Genomic DNA, 19,673 nt, shown 5'->3' with positions numbered 1-19,673 from the left:
TGGGGTGGCTCAGTACTTGGATGGTGCCTTGAGGTTTATTTTAAGTTTTTTAATTTAGGATAAATCTCAAGGAGCCTGAAGGGGAAGCTAAGTACCCAGCACAGCATTGCCACGAGTCGCACAATGGCTCATATGTGGCACGCGTCGTCGACTTTCCGTCGTCGGTGCCGTCAACGTGTCGCGGACGGCGGCGTTTCGTTACCGCGTTTTCGCGTTTAGCTTTCTCGCGTCATCGCGTTTTCGCGCTTCCGCGTTGGACTTTTCGTATAAAAATCCCAATTTCATTATTGTCACGAGTCTCTACTTCTGATGCCAACTAACTAGGATTTCGAGTTTGCACACGTTGCTCTACAACGTACACTCGTGCTTCGTGCTTCGTCAAGTGATTCGGCTCGAATTAGTTAGAACTCGATCGATTGCTCGGAATGGTCGTCAATGGGTTCCTTCTCTTTGCTCGTCTACAGCCACACGCACTGCGTGTGTTAACCCTGTCGAGGAGTCGAGTGGATTCCCCTAGGCACGATTTTCGCTCGGTAAAAGGGGTTGCCTCCCCATTTTCTAAATTGCTGAATGTTAGCATTTAAAAAATGTGGGTATCCTCTTCTTTTGCCGTCTACCAGCCTGGTGTAGCCATATCCTGCATTGCGGGAAACTTCGTGTTCCGGGCGAAGCACCTGAAATCGTGCTTAGCGGGTCCAGGTTCGGTACGAGATAGGATAATTATGCGCGAAAAAGAGTTGGTGAACTTCATTTTCCTCTATTTCCGTCAATCGTTTTGTCTTCTTTCCGGTTTGGGCTTAGTCCTTGCTCATTGTATCGTTGCATTCCCGACCTGTTGGCTCGAAGCTGATTCTCATAAGTGAAATGGGATTTTCGCTCGTACCGAAACCGGGAGTGCCGTTCAAAGTATACACATATTAAGTATATACATCGCGCGACTAAATAGAAAATTTTTTATCGTACCGAAATAGTGCGGAAACCGTTTAGTATCGCGCGTAAAAGTGCGAAAATAGCGATATAAAAATATCGCTCGTGAGTGCGGGAGTGCCGTAAAGTATCGCGCGTCCAAGACTGAGAGGAGGAGGAGGCCTAGGAGAGGCATCGGGCTCCGACAGTGCAACCTTCTGGTAAGTAATTTATTGTAAATATATATATTATAATTTCAATTAAACAATTAATCGCTTAATTTGATTTTTTATTTATATGATTTAAATAAGAGAGAATTGAAGAAAAGGTTTTTAAATAAAAGCTTTAATCTTGTAAAGGTATAAGCTTTTATAAAATTATTAAAGAATTATTAATAATGGGGTCTTTTTCTAAAATTTATATAATTATTTTATTAATCTGCTTATTATTATATGGATCGAATATAAAATTCAATATATACAAATAATAATTTTTTGAAATATTAATTTTTTGAACGTTATTATAATTTCGATTTTCTATTTGTATGTTATAGATGCAACAACCCAGATGATCTGAGAGGAGGAGCAGGCCTAGGAAAGGCATCCTGCACCGGCGGAACAACCTGATGGTGAGTATTATTATTTATATTAATTTTATATAAATAAATAAATTAATTTGATTTATATGAATGATTTAAACATGAAAAAATTGGGAAAATTTTTATAATAATTTTTTCTATATAAAAGTTTCTACTTAAAAAAATTAATTACTTATAAAATTATTTCATATTTATATATCTATTTATAATTGCGTGCATCGGATATAAAATTCAATGAGTGCAATAATAATTTCGTAAAATATTAATTATTTTGAACATTTATATAATTTGCATTTTATATTTGTATGTTACAGACAACGTAGCTTCAATATCAATTCCGCTGTTGCGCATCAGTGCCGGTAAGTAACAACCTTTTATTTTGAAGCAAAGGATTTGTAAATGCATGAAAAAATCCGTTGCTTCTAACTCTCGGTTGGCGGGATAATACGCGTGTAAAAATTAAAGTAAAAGAAAAAATATTTTTAAAATAACAATAGATATAGAGGTACATGAAATATTTATTTCCATTATATATCTCGGCCTTTTTAAAAATAGATTTTTAATTTCTAAATATTTAATCTAAAAGATAAAGATATTTATAAGCAACCCGACGACCGAGAGTTAAAATGCATGCTAATTATATTTTATATATGCATAATAATTTATATTTTGCGATTTCTGACGACTTAATGGCATACGTTAAAATACGATCGTAATATCGTACGATCGTAATATCGTACGATCGTAAACAAATTATTAGTCGTCAAAATGAATATGGCCAGAAGAAGAGATAACTGGCTTGAAAAATACATATCAATATTGGCAATATTGGCCAAAAGATGTGTTGCGCGGCTAAGGTTTCCTAAATTTTATCGCGAATTTCCGGTTAGGGCTCCTTAAATTTCTCATTATCGCGGATTTCTAATTAGGGTTCCCCAAATTTCACCTTATCGTTAATTTCTGCTGGTGTAAGCCAGCAAGTAGGGCGGTTAGGGCTGTTAGGTCTTTATTAGGTCTGTTAAGGCTATTAAGTCTGTTAGGGCTGTTAGGACTGTTAGGTTTGTTAGGGCTATTAGGGGATATAAAAATTAAATTTATTTTCAAGAAAAAAAAACATAAAAATATGTTATTTTTAGGGGTCTGTATTAGGCTTGTTAGGGCTATTAAGTCTGTTAGGACTGTTAGGTTTGTTAGGGCTATTAGGGCATATAAAAATTAAATTTATTTTCAGGAAAAAAAACCATAAAAATATGTTATTTTTAGGAGTATTTTCATATATATAATTTATTTTATGTAAAATTAAATAAATTATATATAAAGAATTGAAATTAATTATAAAAAAAACTATAAATAAAAAAAAAAGTTAATGTATGGAAAATGTAAAAAATGTAACTTAAATACATAATGTACATTTAAATTGCATTTTATTATACGTATAACATGTATTAAATTTAATATTTTATTTTTTGTAAATTGTATTAATATTTTATTTTATCACTTAAAAATTGTATTTTCTTGAAAATTATACAATTTTAAATTCAAATGTGAATGTCATTAGTATCTAATATGATAATATTGATTCGATAAAATATTGAGAGAAAAAAGTAATTCAACCTAAATAATTTTTTTTTCTAACTTATTTGAATCCATATACATTGATTATCATTGATTAATCATTTCAAATAATAAAAATTTTGCAATTTTCTTATGTTGAGAATATTGATACTAATAGCATCAATTATTAAATTGTATCTAACATTGTAATTATATCTATAAATTGTAATTATATTATTTTTTATTTTTTATTTTCTTTGCAATTGTATATAAATTATAATCTAGTTGTAATAATGTAAAAGAAATCTATTGTACATTACACGAAATTAGATGAATACGTACAATAACAAAATTTGTTTAATTAACACATTTGATATATTTTATTTGAATATTTTTATTGCAAAATTATTCAAATATTTGGATAGCTTATTTTTTTATACTAAAAGATTATTAATAAATTCGAGAAACTTCGCGCAAATACCGTAAAAAAATTCTTTTACATAATATAAAGATTATTAAATAAAAGTGAATCAAGAATAACACGATGTTAGCCCAATAATTAGATATTAGCTTTTTACTCGTAAAATTTGTCGTGCTTTTAATTTATTACAGAAACGCAAGTATATTCGAAAATAAAATATTGCGAAATATTAAACATTATCGATCACGCGGAAATTAAAATCTGTAAAACAAAATAATTTTCTTTTATCGTTTTTAATTAAATGTATTTCGAGAATTTCGAATCGCGTTAAATATTTATTGATTTACGATTTTATAATAAATTATATTGCAAACAATTGCGTTCTTTTCACGTTTTTGGACGTGATCGCTATCTTGGAGAAGAAGCCTTATCGCTGTCCCTCATGTCAGGTGGACGCTAGCAAATGCGGTTTGTACTGGCGGTGAGTCGAAACGATCTTCATTGCGGAGAGTTATTTCTCGTCGGTTTTTGTGGGCTCTATCCGCAATGCTTAGTTCGGTGCCTCATTGAAAATTGGAAGTTTCCATTACAGAGTAGGAATTAAACCCAGGTTTTCTTGGCGGTTCCTGAAAACAATGTTTTTGGCAGTGATTTAACGACGATCACCGTACATTTGAAATCGAATTCATTAAATATAAAATACAAAATTCATTAAGTATACTTTGAGAAAAGATATATTTTCTTTTTTTTTATTAAAAATGTTCTTCCATTAATATCAATATTATTTTAATAATGAAAATATTTAATAATAGTTCAAAAATGGATATAATAGATAAAATTCACTTTTTCAAATATAAATTTAATTTAATAAGTTTTTGCGCAAACTTTTTTGTGCAAAATTTTTATTATTTGAAAAATTATGGTTACAAACAAGTATATTTTATTAATTAATTTTGAATTAATTTTATTTTTGGTTTCTTTTAAGAAACCACTTGCAGGCACTGGACGTTCCACTATCTCAGTATATTACATTTATTTTAGATAAGACGAGTGTATATGTATATATAATAAAATACATGTGCGCAAATTGTGATGTATTTGCAAAAACCCTTTTTTTGTATTATTCTTGATAATATATTAGGATGATGCATGATATAATATAAAATGTGTGAGTAATTAAAAAGTTCGAGACAAATCGAATGGGTACTCTGATATCAGTAAGATTCTGTAAATTATTGTCACGCGTTAAGTGTTAAATGCAACAGAAAAATTAATTTCTTGATAATCTTCCATTTGATGTTGCTAAATATTCAAATTGAATTTTTTTTAAATCTCGCTGTTATCGGATTTGATTTGTCTCGAGCACATTTGGTACCCTAAAGTTATTATTATTCATACATTTAACCGAGCAACGATAAAAGCGCATGTATTTCATTTTTCCTAAATATACTCGATTGTAACATGTATATAAAAATCATTATATCCAGTCACTTTTTAGTAAAAAAAGATGTTTCTTAAAATGGAACAACATGTTTTTTTTCACGCGAAGTTTAATCTCATATATTGAAAATAATAATAAGGGTAACAGTCGTTAATTCGCTGCCGAAATCACTGTTATTGGGAGCAATCAGGAAGATCGGGGATTCGTTCCTTCCTGTAGCGGGACTTCTGACGTTCAATGAATCACTTAACTTTCCTTTGTGGATCGATTCCGCGGGATCCGAAATAGAAGAAATAAGACAAATTGAGGTCGCTTTCCACTTTTAAGATCGTTCTTCTCTCTGTTAGATATTAACCAGCGTATCACTCGGCAGAGGGATTTTGATCTGGTTTAATCGTTGGGCCAGTTATCCTTTATTGAACGTGGCGATAACGCGATTATTTTAAGGAACATTAAAGTTTAGCCTATTTGCAATTGTCCGCGAAACAAGATATATATTTTTACATACTTTTGATCGCGAAATTTACATGAAATTGTATATTTGAAAAGAAATCGAATATTATAAATTCTGCATCCGCGTTTGATTCCTTACGTATATTATTTACAAATTATGTAAAATGCGCCTCTAATGTTGCAATATTTTTATTGTCACATGAAATGATAATAATTATATTGCGTGTGCGCACGTTGTATTCCGATTATAGAAATGATGTGTATTGTAATTAAATATTACTATTTTTATCAATTTTTTTTATTCATCATATACATTCGCGAAATTTAAACCGCGATTTTTTTTCTGATTTAATCGTTGGGTAACATCGATGCTTTACTTATCTTTTCGCGTCATCGAACATTTCTTTTAGAAAACCTTACAAAATGCATTAAAATTCCGGGTACTTTTTCTTATTGAAAGACATAATCCATAAATTTATTAATGATTCTTTTGGTTGCGATAGATTATCAGCGCTACGCCAATCTAAAAATTTCTAATAAATTGTACGCATTTCTGATATTTTCGTGTAATATAATAAAATATGCTATGTATATATTCTATATAACAATTTGTTATGTATTATTTTATGTATTATATATAATGTATTTATTATTATTGTTATAATTATGTATTATATACTATATATTTTCAACGAAAAATTTTATAATTGTATTATATTAATTTATATTATATTAATTGTATTATATTAATTGTATTATAATAATTTATAAATTGTATTATAATTATAATATATATTTTGTAATATATTTTTATATGACTGCAAGCTATGTAATTATACATTATAATATTTTATAATTATATAATATATATATATATATTTTTTTTTTATAAATTTTTTGTATTATATTTTCTATTTGGAAAATTTGAAAAACCTACACTATTAAAAGAAAATAAAATAAAAACATTTTACCTCCTCGATGGTATCTCCACCTTAACGAAGGCATTTGCCGGGTGAGGAGGTTTGAGTACTCTAATGATCCGGAGAGCTATGCCGGCGGTAACATACGCCGATATTCGTATAGACTTTTCTTATATTTAAGATAATTTTAAGTATGATCTTAAATATAAAAGTGAATTATGAATACCGATCGTAGTTACTGATAGGATCACCCATGCCGGACAGGTCGAAGGAGAAGACTAAGAGAGATACCAAGATTATATAAATATTTGTTATATTAATTATATTAATATTTTTAAATAAAATGAAAGAAAAAGGGACAATAATCGAGAAAATAGAAAAAGGCGACTACAGTAATTTGAATATCTATACCTGGAAGGAATAAGCATGACAAGTGATGGTAATTTTTATGCTGTAACACAAAGGAATACAATAATTCAAGAACTCGAAGAAGAGAATATATTGGATAGAAATGCATAGTGATTGGAAATGATTAGAAACTAAAAGACAGTATGCATACAACCTATTTATTAATACTATTTTGTAATTATATTAAATTTTATAATTTAGTACATTGTATTATATAAAGTATTAAGCATAAAAGTATTATGCTGGTATGAAAATTATAATAAAAATATATAAATAATGTTAGCTATATTAGAATGGAACATATGAATTCTTTATATTTTATATAAAAGAAGAGGCTTAAAATATTTTGCAACATCTATATTTTTCGAGACTTAATTATAAAAACTTCAGAAGAATCAGTGATTAATTTGACAAATTCTATACATGTATTAATAATTAAATTTTTAAATAATTAAAAAAATGATTGATAAATATCAAAGATCAGTTTACTACTAATTAAGAAGATTTATAGAATACGGTTAAAAATGTTTTTATCCCACAGCAGGCATTTTGTGTTTTGTAAATAAAAAGATATAAATATGACAATGAATATAGAAAAATATTTATTTCATCTTTGAATATTACAGTATCTTTCGCGATTGAATAGTTTATTTACTATCAATTTACATATATAAATATCTTGTTATACAGCTGGTGCTACCGGCATTTCGTGCACATAGCACGGAACAAAACCAGAAATTGTACACATTATATATTACCCTCTGAGAACATTTATGGACATTGGCTTTGTAGTTCATGTCGACGTTTTCAATGTCCATAGAGGGAGTATCGCTTTCAGGGATCACCTAAAAGCAGGCCATGACATCTCTCAGTCTTCTCTCTGTTCATATCTACGTTTTTAATGTTGACAGAGGGCGCATCGATGCATCGTCTACGAAAACAAATAATATGGCCGCTGTCAGGCTCTTTTCCATTTCTATTAATAAAGATTAGAGTATCTAGGATTTATTGTGTGTATAGTTTTATAACATCTTGGAAAGAAATAAAATTTGTGGAAACTGTCATGGACACCACGAGGCATTATAAAAATCATTTTGAGGATTATTCCACTTCTGTCAGTCATAATATAATTGAGAATAATTGTATGGTATGTATTACAAGTTATTATGAAATCCAAAATTTTAGATAATGTAATATTCTGTATAATGTATATAAATATCCAAAATTATTTTATAGTTTTATACAAAAAGAAATATCTTTCAGATTCATGATGAATTTAAATCATTATTGACATTAGAAATAAAAAAATTAATGAAAACATTAAAAGAAAATGAAAAAAAATGGTATAACAATGATGATTATTCTGTATACACTGGATCAGCAGGAATTGCATTTACATTATATCACTATGGAAAATATTATAATGATTCTGCATATATCAAGGTATTTATGAAAATTTAGATACTATTTTCCAATTAAAAATTAAATGTGATTTTATAATTAATACAATTAATTTTCTAGACAGCAACAGATATATTAAAAAAATGTGCTACAAATTTCAAAAGCAAGCATAAGATAACATTTTTGACTGGAGTTGTAGGTCCATTAGCATTGGCAGCTGTAATATTATATTCTCAAGGAAAGAAAGAAGAAATGGAACAATTAATTTCTAAGTATATAATTTTTTTAATATTTGAATTAAAAATACACTTTGAAATTATGAATTTTTATTTATTAGGACTACATAGAGATTTTATTTACATCTAATAAAGTTTGATTTAAGTAGACTTTAGTAAGAAAAAGAGGAAGAAAAATCATAATATAATCATATATAAACCAGTAGTAATGTATAAATATAGCAGAAGTAAAATGCTAATAAATGTAGGATTGAAAAATAATAAAATAAAATAATTTTTTTATTAAAGAAGTAAAATTTAAATTTAGAAGAATTCTTTTTATTAAATTTAGATTAATTCTATTTTTATAGAAAAATATCTCAATGTTTGAACAAAGTAATAAGTTAAGTTTTAATAAAAAATTTAATAAATTTTTCTTTAAAATTTATATATAAAAAATAGAAACAATTTAATTTAAAAATTTACAGATTAAAATCTTTATCTACTAATGTTTTGGACAAACATAATGATGTTCCTGATGAATTATTATATGGAAGAGCTGGATATTTAGCTGGTTTGCTTTATATAAATGCAAATATATCTCCAGCTCTTATAGAAGCAGATCTCATCAAAAAGGTATCATTATTTTTTTTAATATAACTTTATATATAATTTATATCGATTAAAATAATGTAAAATTTTTACATTAAAATTGTTTATTTCTAGGTTATTTCTTATATAATAAAAACTGGTGTATCATATTCTTCATCAAATCACTGTCAATCACCTTTAATGTATTCTTGGCATGATAAAGAATATATTGGTGGTGCTCACGGATTAGCTGGTATACTATATTTATTATTGCAGGTATTATATTACAAAAGTTATGTAATTTGGAATATGATATATTATTTCATTCTGTTTGCATTATTTGCTATTTTATCATCTTAGATTACTACTTTAAAATACATAAAATTAGCAGTATCATTATTATTATGTATATTTTTTCCTCTTAGGCACGACATTATTTAACACAAGTACAAATTGATAATTATTTGAAACCATCATTATACTATCTTCAAAGATTACAATTTTCTTCTGGAAATTTCCCTTCTTCAACAGGAAATCCTTCTGACAAATTAATACAATGGTGTCATGGAGCACCTGGAATATCTATATTATTTTGTTTGGCTTATAAGGTCATTAATTCTATACAAAGTTTAATAAATTAATAATTATTCAAATAACTTATATTATCATTATTATAATTAGGTATTTGAGGATAATACATTTTTAGAGACTGCAATACGGTGTGGAGAAGTGACATGGGAAAGAGGATTATTAAAAAAGGGATATAGCATCTGTCATGGTGTTGCTGGAAACGGTTATACTTTTATATATTTATTTCAACAAACAAAGGTTTGGTTCATTTCTTGAAGATAGATAAAATATGATATATAAATATTTAAGAGAAATCAATTCAATTCATTTATATCCAATTTATCAGATATCTAGATATATCGATACAACGAAAGTTTAACATTATTATAACGTATTAAAGTTATTCTATTTGAAGTTTTTGGATATTTTTATTCATATTATAAATCTATTTATGCCACAAAAAAATTAGAATATAGAAATCATTAAAATAATTCATAACTAGTTAAAAAATTAATATCAATTATTTTGATGATTTTAGGATGTTAAGTATTTATATCGGGCCTGCAAGTTTGCTGAATGGTGTTTTCATTATGGCTCACATCAAAATCGATGTCCTGATAGACCTTTTTCTTTGTTTGAAGGTAATTCAATAATATGAATTAAATTTACATTATGTCACTAATATTTTATATAATGCAATTGTACGTAATCAAAAGATATGGTCATAATTTGTGTAGCAAAATATAGTCAAAAATATCATTAAAATGGACCCTTATGACCCATTTTAAAAGCATCTTAGGTTATCAAATCTAGTTGTCCCTGAGATTCGATAATTTGATATTTTCTTTCGATTAGACGATTTTCATATAAATACATAATCCATCTTACTATGCTCTTTTAACTTGGTGCAAGTTTAAATTTTTAATTTTATTATTGCTATCCCTTGATCAAAGATTATTATTAAGATATTATCTTTTTATCAAAGGTTTTTTGTTTTTGTTAATATTCAAGAATTATGTTGATTAATTATAATTATGCATATTAAAAGGATGTACTTTGTTTACTATGTTTTGATATTGAAGATTTATTACATACAATAAATTGTGATATAATTATTTTATTAAAGTATTTGATTATTTTAATATATGTTTAAATTCTGTATTCTAATATGTTTTTAATTGTGTTTTAATTGAGTATTGCCTATTTTAATGTGACTTTGAAAAGTAAATTCGAAGAAAAAATTTCTTAAAGATGATAAGATTTTATATATGTGTCATATATTATCAATCGGAAATATTACTATGATAATATTTATGTATTATTCATATTTACAGGTCTTGCTGGTGTTATATATTTTCTGTTAGATGTACAACAACCACATTTGGCTAAATTTCCAACATATGATATCACAATTGAACAATAGATTTGTCCAAGAAAATAATTAATGAAAAAAACAGATTCATCCAAGAATATATGTCTTTCTAATTCTGGCTCTGATTTTCTATAAAATAGTATTGGGAAGACTTTCTTCATAATAGAGCTCAATGAAGTAAGAATACTACTCTTTTTTTATATCAGTGTCTTTCTTCTTACATGTTTAGATCTACATCTCAAATAGTTTTCAGATTATTACAACTTATATTTATATTACATTGTCTCATGATAAATATATAAATTATTATCAATTATACACAGGGAAAAGATCCTTTAGAGATTTGTTCGTTTTTATTTCATTTTAAAGAAAATCACAAAAAAAAAATGTTCACCAAAAATATGTAAAACGACACTAAAATTATTAAGCTTATTGGAAAATACTGTGAGAAAAATTTTAAAGCACGAAATTAAGAGAAAAGAATGAATTAAAATCTTTCTGGAATAAAATTAAAGGATTATAAGTAAATACATGACAACGCAGAATTATTATATTTTGTTTATTTTAGTTGGTTTATGTTTATGCATTTATGCAATTATATTTTGAATAATATTTTCATTAAGAAAGAAAGAACAAATAAGAGTGAATAAATAAGAGTAGAACAAAAAAGAGTTGAAGAAGAGTAACAAATAAATGAAATAAGAGTAATAAATAAATGAAAAAATGAAAGCTTTTTCTTGGTTTTTTTTTGTGATTTTTCTCAGAAGAAGCAGATCTCTAAAAAATTTTTTTCTTGGTTTATCGATCACCCACGCTTCCAAAGTTTTAATTTGGCACATCTTGTATTTATAACAAAAAATACTAAAACTTTTTAGAAACAAAAGTTGTTAAAATCTTGCTAAAATAATTAAAATAAATATTTTCATAAATTCTTTTATTTTTTTAACAAATAATATAAATTAATAATTATACATGATTTATAATATTGTTTCATTGGGTTTTTGTATTTTTTCAAATTGTGTTAAACTAACTCTATTGCACGAAATCGAGCAATATCGATATAATTAATAGGCAATAGGCAGACAACTATATTTTTATAAATTTCGATTCAATTGAGTTCTCATTTATCCCCCCCTTCATTCGGTTATCGTCGGTGCGTTGCACTGCATTCGTCGCGCGTCTTCGGCTATATTCATTGATCTCCAGAACGCGTTTGCGCGTCGACATGTGACCGTGTAATAATAGTGCAATACATGGTTGCGATTCTCTGGTTGCGCCGAGTCTCATGGTGATTTGTTGTTACCGGCGTTACAATTCATCCTTATTTCTCTTCGTAAATAATTGAAATTCGATTTAGCGCGATTACTGTTGACGGAATATCGTCGCGATTGTTGTCATCGTAATTGACAGTATCACTGCCGCTTTCGCCGTCACTGTCATTATTGTCATTGTTGTTATCATCGTTTAAACTAAATTAAAGAAGTGTGACGTTACATCCCTATCCACAGCAACAGTGGCTGAAGCAGCCGCTATTTTCTCTTTCTCTTTCCCTTGTTTCTTCTCTACCTTTTCATCTTTCCTCTTTTTCATTTCCTCCCTCTCTCTCCTTCTCTTTTTTTCTTGGCCATCATGATCCCGTACACCACGTGCTTGTCTTTCGGTGGTCGTCGCGACGCCCGTGGCTGGGTAGTTCTATATGATGAAGTCTCTTTCTACTCGGTGAGTCGTTAAGTATCATGCAAACATAAGCACTCAAACGTACATTTATACAAGCCTATATTGCTATCCATAAGGCATTTACAAACATAAACTGTGCTCAATAAGAATACACGTATTATAAACATGCTTTCATCGCATTTTCTACAGAATTCGATGAATGATTTTAATATCTTTTTAAATGAAAAATTTAAAATATCTTGCAATGCTTTTACTTTTTGAACAGCTTATATTTTTATGTTGTTTGTAAAAATTAATTTGTTAAGATTGCTTTGATTCCATTAAAAAAAAATAAAGCAAGTCTGAATTTAAAAAATTGATAGATGAGTGGTTTTTTTCATACATTATAAATACATATATATATATTGAGGCATAAATATATACATGCATATATATATGTACATATATATATGTGTATATATAGATATGCATACGTATAGAATGGTCTACAGTTGTGGTGATGTCAAAGATGGTGTTATTTATTTTTTCAGAATGGTTGCATACAATAAAAAGAAAATAATAAAAGAAAAAATTAAATAGCATAATGATGATTTTGTAACTTTTTATAACTTTATTTTTTTTTTCTTGAGTACAATTTTGCAGAAAAATACTATTGCACTTTTTTTTTAATGAATTCATTCACTCTGTGATTTGCACGAATCAATTTTTCTATAAAAATATATATGAATGTATAAATATATAAATTAAAAAATAAAAATTTTGTAAGATATTTTAAATTTTTTATTTTATATTTAATAAAACAGAATCGAATGTTTATCGATATAAATATAGATAATATCGATATAGATAATAAACCCCAACAGGATACACATATCCAAAAGACGTCCAGAAATCATTCAGAGATCATCCAGAGAACATAAAATCCTTTGACTGTCCTCTAGATGTCCTCTAAACATCTTTTGGACATGTGTGCTGCTAGGAAACATATAATGAGACATAATAATTTATGTTTTCACTTGCATATTTTGTTTATAAAAATAGGACAATAATATCTGGAGACAAAATTATTCAATTCAAAAGAACATATGATTGGTAGCATGTTTTTAATTAAAAATTTTAAAATCATTGGTATTGTTTTATCATGATTTATTTTTTTATACAGTTGCCAACATTATGATGAATTTGGTAATTTAAATTAATATGATTCTCAAATGATTTTAAATTCAAAAAATTTACATATAAAAATTTACATATAAATATTCGATTATCAATATTTTTCAGAAATATAAAATACGTAAGCATCCAATCATTGAGAAAATATCTAAATAAAGTAATAGAGCTATGATCTAACAATAAGAGAATATTAATATTAAGGAGTAAGGAAAAGGTGGTAAAATGACGTTAATTTTTTTTAATTTCTACGTAAAAATAAGAACCTATTTTTTCGGATTTATTAAAATCTTGCTTATCATATGTAAAAGTTGAAAAATTGATAAATTAGAATTTTATAAAATTCAGGTTTTTTAAAAACATTAATTTCGCCATCTTACCCCCTATATGCAATTTTAATAGTAAGTACATGACGAAAAACCAAGTTAATTACTATTGAATAAATTAATCTAATATAGTAGTTAAAATTTTGAGAAAATGATTTAGATGCGCCATACAATTTAAAAAAAAATTAGCAATTTTCTTTTTGACACAATTTTCAATAGAATCAATAGCGAGATTGCATGAATATAAACGAATATAATGTGATTTCCACAAAACTGTGTGTATTAAATCAAACCGAAAGTATACATGAAAAAAGTGCGATAAATATACCAGTACAGTTGCGAATAGACTGTATGTACTGTAGCACAAAAAACAGCATCGGTTGCTTATGAATTTCCCTCTTTATAGTCTTTTTGAAAATTTTCAGAGATGGGAATGCTATAAATTTTCAACATATTAAAAATGTGACAGTGTTCTTATTCGTCGAAATATTTGGATTCTATTTAATATTATGTTTACTAATTATACATGAGGTATTAAAAACATCTACATAATTAATATTTTTAGTATCAAGTTTGTATTTGCTGTAGAGTTTTTGTAAAGAGTGACTGAATTGAAAATATTAATATTTATTTTTTCCGTATAAAAATAAATGATGTACATAAACAAAAGAAGAAATATCTTTAATGTAATACTCTTTATACTTTATTTATACGATTGTTGCCTTTTCCGATTTTTCTAATATTCACATTAATTTAAATAAAATATTACTTGTACATAACGTAATGCAATGTCAATTACACACAGTGCCTAACAAATTTAATAAAAATCCTTTTTAGAAAAATTTGCAAAATTTAAAAAATTTGTTATATAATATATAATATATAATTCTCGTTGAACTTACGCACTACCATCCGCGTTTGGCTCTTACTGCCCGTTTAAATTTAAAGTTTATGTTTTAATATACAGAGCCTAATTTCTTATAGTTATTATAATATATAATATTAAATTTACCAATTATCTTATATACATGCATTCAAAAAATAAGAAAAAGGGGACATTGAGATATTTTAATATATTAAATTTAGTATTAGTTATTAGTAGTAGTTTACAATTTCGGTATTAGATATGAAATTTGTTTAATTGCTTCTGTCGATGCTCCCAATAGTAATAAGAAAAGGCTGTACGAAAACTTTACATGTCTCTTTTTCTTGACACCGAATGCCTACTTCTTTTCCACTTCCAATCTGTAATTGTTAAAAAATAAAATTATTTTTAGAAAAAATAAGAGAACTGAGTTACTCTCTCTGTCTCATTGTCGGTAGATAAAGCGATCGCCTGATAATCAATAGATTCGAGTTGGAGCCTGATTTACATGCCATCTCATAGATTAAGATTATATTTAAAATGGGATTTATATCTCTTTAAAACTAATTAGTACAAAGAATATAAATTTTTACAATACGTAGGAAAATATGGGACTATTGCATTCTCTAAAGAACAGAAATCCAATAAAAAATATTTTTAATTATATAAAAAAAAAAAACATTATTTGAAGCATTATCGGCAGATGTATAAATACATCAAGATAAGCGATAGGAGTTACTGCAAGAATAGCAACAGGAATAGGAACAGAAGCAAAAATGACAAGTCAAATGACAATGGCAAAAAGAACAGCATGAGAGGAAACGATTCAATCAAGAATAGTAATAATGGCAGAAGGAACGAGATGAGAAATAATAAGAAGAGCAGCAAGATATAGAACAGTGGTAACTGCAAGAATAGCGACAGCAATGATCGAAGGAGTAATAGCGATTGCAGAAACAACGGATACATCTTCTTCTTTTAATATTTAAGAAAATCTTAAGCAGGAAATCATTCTCCATTAATATAGCTATAATAAGGAAAATTAATGTAACATAATATGAGGAATATGCAGAAATATGTATATAAACGTATAAATAATTATTTTAAAGATACATTTCTCTCTCTCTCTCTCTCTCTCTCTCTCTTTACATTTTTTTATTATTTGCATTAGCTTCTTTTAACGCACACTAATGATTTGGCCATAATGGCAAAAAATCATTTTAATTTAAATATGTACACACAAGCAAAAAATACCATTAATATAATTATACATTTTATTAAAATTTAATCTAGCACACTGTAAGTAATAAATAATTATTATAAAAACTAATTCTAAGAAAAATTCTAATGAAAAATATAAAAAAATCAAGCAACATAATATTGTAGATAAAATTTCGTTTCAAGGAAGACATAAAACGATGATCTTATACTTTAGGTAGAAAAGTATTAAAATCATATCAAGATTACTTAAAAATTGTTGATGAATATTCATTTTTTACCGCATATGCATCAACATGGTTTTGAAACGCATCTTAGAAATTAAAGATTACACACTATATCTCTATATAACATAAAATCATTGCATTTATTTTAAAGATTCCTTGATAACTGTGCATGTGTATGTATGTATATACGTGTATGTACATGTATCTCTATGTGCATGTACTACGTACAAACAATTATATTTTTGATTATTGCCCAGATTCAATGACGTGGCCAAAATCTAATTATTTGAGGCGTTTATTTAACGTGAACTTTATATATATACATTATATTATATATCACTCATTCATAGATGCACAAAATAAAAAAATAAATTTTTGCCATAAATAACGAAGGTAATAAAGTCAGTAACGATCGAAGATTGACTTCTATGTATGGATGCGCGCGCACACATACATATACGCATGCACGCACACTTACATGCTTATATACATACATACATACTTGTCAAAGAACCTTTGACATATATTGTATACTTGTAATAATTTTATATTATATAAACTATACCATCTATACTACGCATATTATAAAAGCAATATTTTAACTTTTAATGTTCATATCTTTTTAATTAAATGACATAAAAAAAAAATGTATAATCATCATTTCGAAAACATCTCGATATTAGTCATAAAAATAATAAAAATATGATAAATGAATATATAGTAAAAAAATATAGTAAGAATATGCAATAAAAATATATTCCAATTCAAAAGTTTCAGAGTAAAGTCTTAATATGGTCTTAACATCTTTATATGTATATACTCAAGATTATTTTGGTAAAATTATAAAAAGATTACACTTTCCCGATTACTTTCATTTACATTTTATATTTCCTTCGAAATTAAATAATTGTCTAAAATACTTTTCAAAAGAATATTTTATTTTCGAAATATTTAAATACACTATTTAAAATAAAACATTTCGTTTATGTATCAATAAAAACGATTAAGATAATTAAAAAGAAAAAATTTTAAATGCAAAATACTTGGTGATATCATACATTATATTAAATACTATGAAACATTTCAGCGGATGTCACGAGAATAAGAATTTTAAGAGAAATTTTGACGTAATAATAGTTAATTTCAAACATAAAAGCGTTCTTTATATTGAATGTATGATTGTATGTTTAATTCACGATAATATATTGAATAATTAAATAATTAGTAATTCAATAAATCTCTCTCTAGTGATTGATACAAAAATAGCATTGTTTGCTAAACACGACATTTGATTTTAAAAACTTGAACTTTGATTATAATTGTTCTTATTACAGTTATCATTAGAAAATCTATTGTTATTTCTCTTTCTATCAAGTAAAGGATATTTTAACTTCTCCATTTTAACTTCTCTCTCTATCAAAGTGAGATATTGTCGCATATATTTATATAAACTTGCTTATCATAAGTAAACTGGAAATTCGGTACATTAGATACTAAATATATTTATTTCAAAAATATTAAATTAATTATATTCTTACATATGCTATTAATTATTTTTATTTGCAGGTTAATCATGATATCGATTGGATGTGTCAAATTCCTATCATCAGCTGTTCTGCTGATATATAACTTGTCATAAGAGCGCCGAATTGAAACATCAGATGTATTAGTGCTGAGTCTATTTTATTTCATATATAAGCGTCCTATTATACGAAAAAATATTGAAAACATAATTAAATGCTAAATATGTATATACTTAAAAAATATTTTATAGATTATATAAAAAATTACTAAAACCATACGAATAATACATTCCGTGACTATAGACTGATATTGAATTACATTTTTACTTTTATTTTCGATATACAATATATATGATACATAAAATAAAAATAAGTAGACAAGAATGCATTTTAAGCATTATCGTCACTTTTTAAATTTAACCAAGAGCGCATATTATATTAGCAGTCCAAGTGTATACAGTTTTTGGATACTTTGAAAATCGGGAAGATTGATTAATAAATAACGGTTATTTCCTAATATCTTTTTTATTTCATATAAATCACGAAATTATGATATTCATTTTATGGGAGTGCTGTCAAAGTTCCCGATTGTTCACGTTACAGTTTCCAGAAGTTTTATGTTTTTTATCAAAATGGCTTTTTGCTTCCGCTATGATTGCAATGTACAATCAATTGATTATTATGAATACCTTCGAGATTGCGGGTCACATAGTTTATATTGAATACAACGAATTTTTTAATAAGGTCAACGCATAAATCTCGCATCTCATGCCAAAAACTAATTAATTAAGATTCTTCCGATCGATTTATTAATAATATTATTAAAACAATATTCTATTTCCCCAAGTGTCTTTTATACCACTATGTTTTGTTCATACGGTCACTGACAATGAGCTTGGTGATAAGCGGAGTTATCACACGATTAACGTGCTCAGCCTGGCCATTGGCCTGCAGAGAACTGATAACTGTTTTAATATGTTCTATATGCTTTTTTGCTTAACAAAATTCTTCAAAGTCACTACAAATAAAAAACTGCCACAATCGAGCTAAGACTTTAAGTGTACTGTAACATTAAGAATATCTTTACCCGTCAAATAATTTTTTTATCTAAAATATCGATTCCATTCATTCATTCATTTTTTCATAAGTATATATTTTTATATCTTGTATAAATATTTCTATAAAAACTGTTAAATAATTATCTTTATTTAGAAAAAAATATTTATTTTATTATAATTTTTTTTTTATTATTATTTTAAAACTCTTCGCACATAAATTTAATATAATTTATACTTAAAATATGTAATAGAACAGCTCAAAGGGCAAATAATGTGCGTGCAATATATTCAATTTAAAAATTATAAACAATTCACGACAATTTTAATAAATTAAAGATCATAAAAATAATAGAGTAACTAACAAATTATGAATCGTTCGAAAGAAGGATGTAAAATATAGAAAAAATTTCCTATTCTAGATTGAATTCTTTTTGGTATAGAATTATAAATTTATATAAACGATTAAAACTAGAATTATAAATTTATATAAACGATTAAAACTGTCATAAACGATGAAAAATATCACAAGTAATATTTGTGAATCGCTCCAAAGTACGTCAACAAAAATGAAAACTCATCATCCACGATAGAGTTATAATTTACAACATGTCAATGATTAATTTGGCGATGACAGCTCATTCTCACGCTTCCATAAAATTGATTCGAGATAGCATAACGCGTGCCTTATGATCGCAAAATTACATTCAAGAGGCGAGACCGCTTATGGGTTGTAAAAATTTGTGGAGCAAGTCTGCGTCC

The 19,673-nt window shown here is 26.7% G+C and overlaps 2 protein-coding genes across 3 annotated transcripts in view; both read left to right on the top strand.

Annotated features, from left to right (window-relative positions):
• The first annotated feature begins 7,622 nt into the window (after positions 1 to 7,622).
• On the top strand, positions 7,623 to 18,143 carry LOC145962029 (glutathione S-transferase LANCL1). 2 transcript variants are annotated; one of them, XR_014435788.1, is made up of 10 exons: positions 7,623 to 7,848; positions 7,965 to 8,144; positions 8,223 to 8,374; positions 8,806 to 8,953; positions 9,044 to 9,184; positions 9,334 to 9,516; positions 9,590 to 9,736; positions 10,017 to 10,119; positions 10,813 to 11,027; positions 17,900 to 18,143. XR_014435788.1 is itself a non-coding variant. In XM_083082776.1 (9 exons), the coding sequence occupies exons 1-9, from the start codon at positions 7,624 to 7,626 to the stop codon at positions 10,899 to 10,901; spliced, it is 1,368 nt and encodes a 455-aa protein (XP_082938902.1). In that variant the 5' UTR covers position 7,623; the 3' UTR covers positions 10,902 to 11,163. The 2 variants fall into 2 exon arrangements, 1 of the variants encoding a protein (XP_082938902.1); XM_083082776.1 differs by lacking the exon at positions 17,900 to 18,143 and having other exon boundaries at positions 10,813 to 11,163.
• LOC145962027 (uncharacterized) overlaps positions 11,936 to 19,673 on the top strand; it is a 38,405-nt gene continuing 30,667 nt past the window's right edge. The window contains exon 1 of the mRNA XM_083082770.1: positions 11,936 to 12,569. Within this exon, the coding sequence (XP_082938896.1) occupies positions 12,480 to 12,569 (90 nt within the window). The 5' untranslated portion in view covers positions 11,936 to 12,479. The remainder of the gene's footprint in view (positions 12,570 to 19,673) is intronic.

This window comes from Camponotus vicinus, unplaced genomic scaffold, assembly GCF_025532165.1.
Source record: "Camponotus vicinus isolate PSW18456_S1 unplaced genomic scaffold, iyCamVici1.0 SCAF_11, whole genome shotgun sequence".
NCBI classification, from domain to species: domain Eukaryota; kingdom Metazoa; phylum Arthropoda; class Insecta; order Hymenoptera; family Formicidae; genus Camponotus; species Camponotus vicinus.
This window is presented reverse-complemented; position numbering and strand designations above follow the sequence as displayed.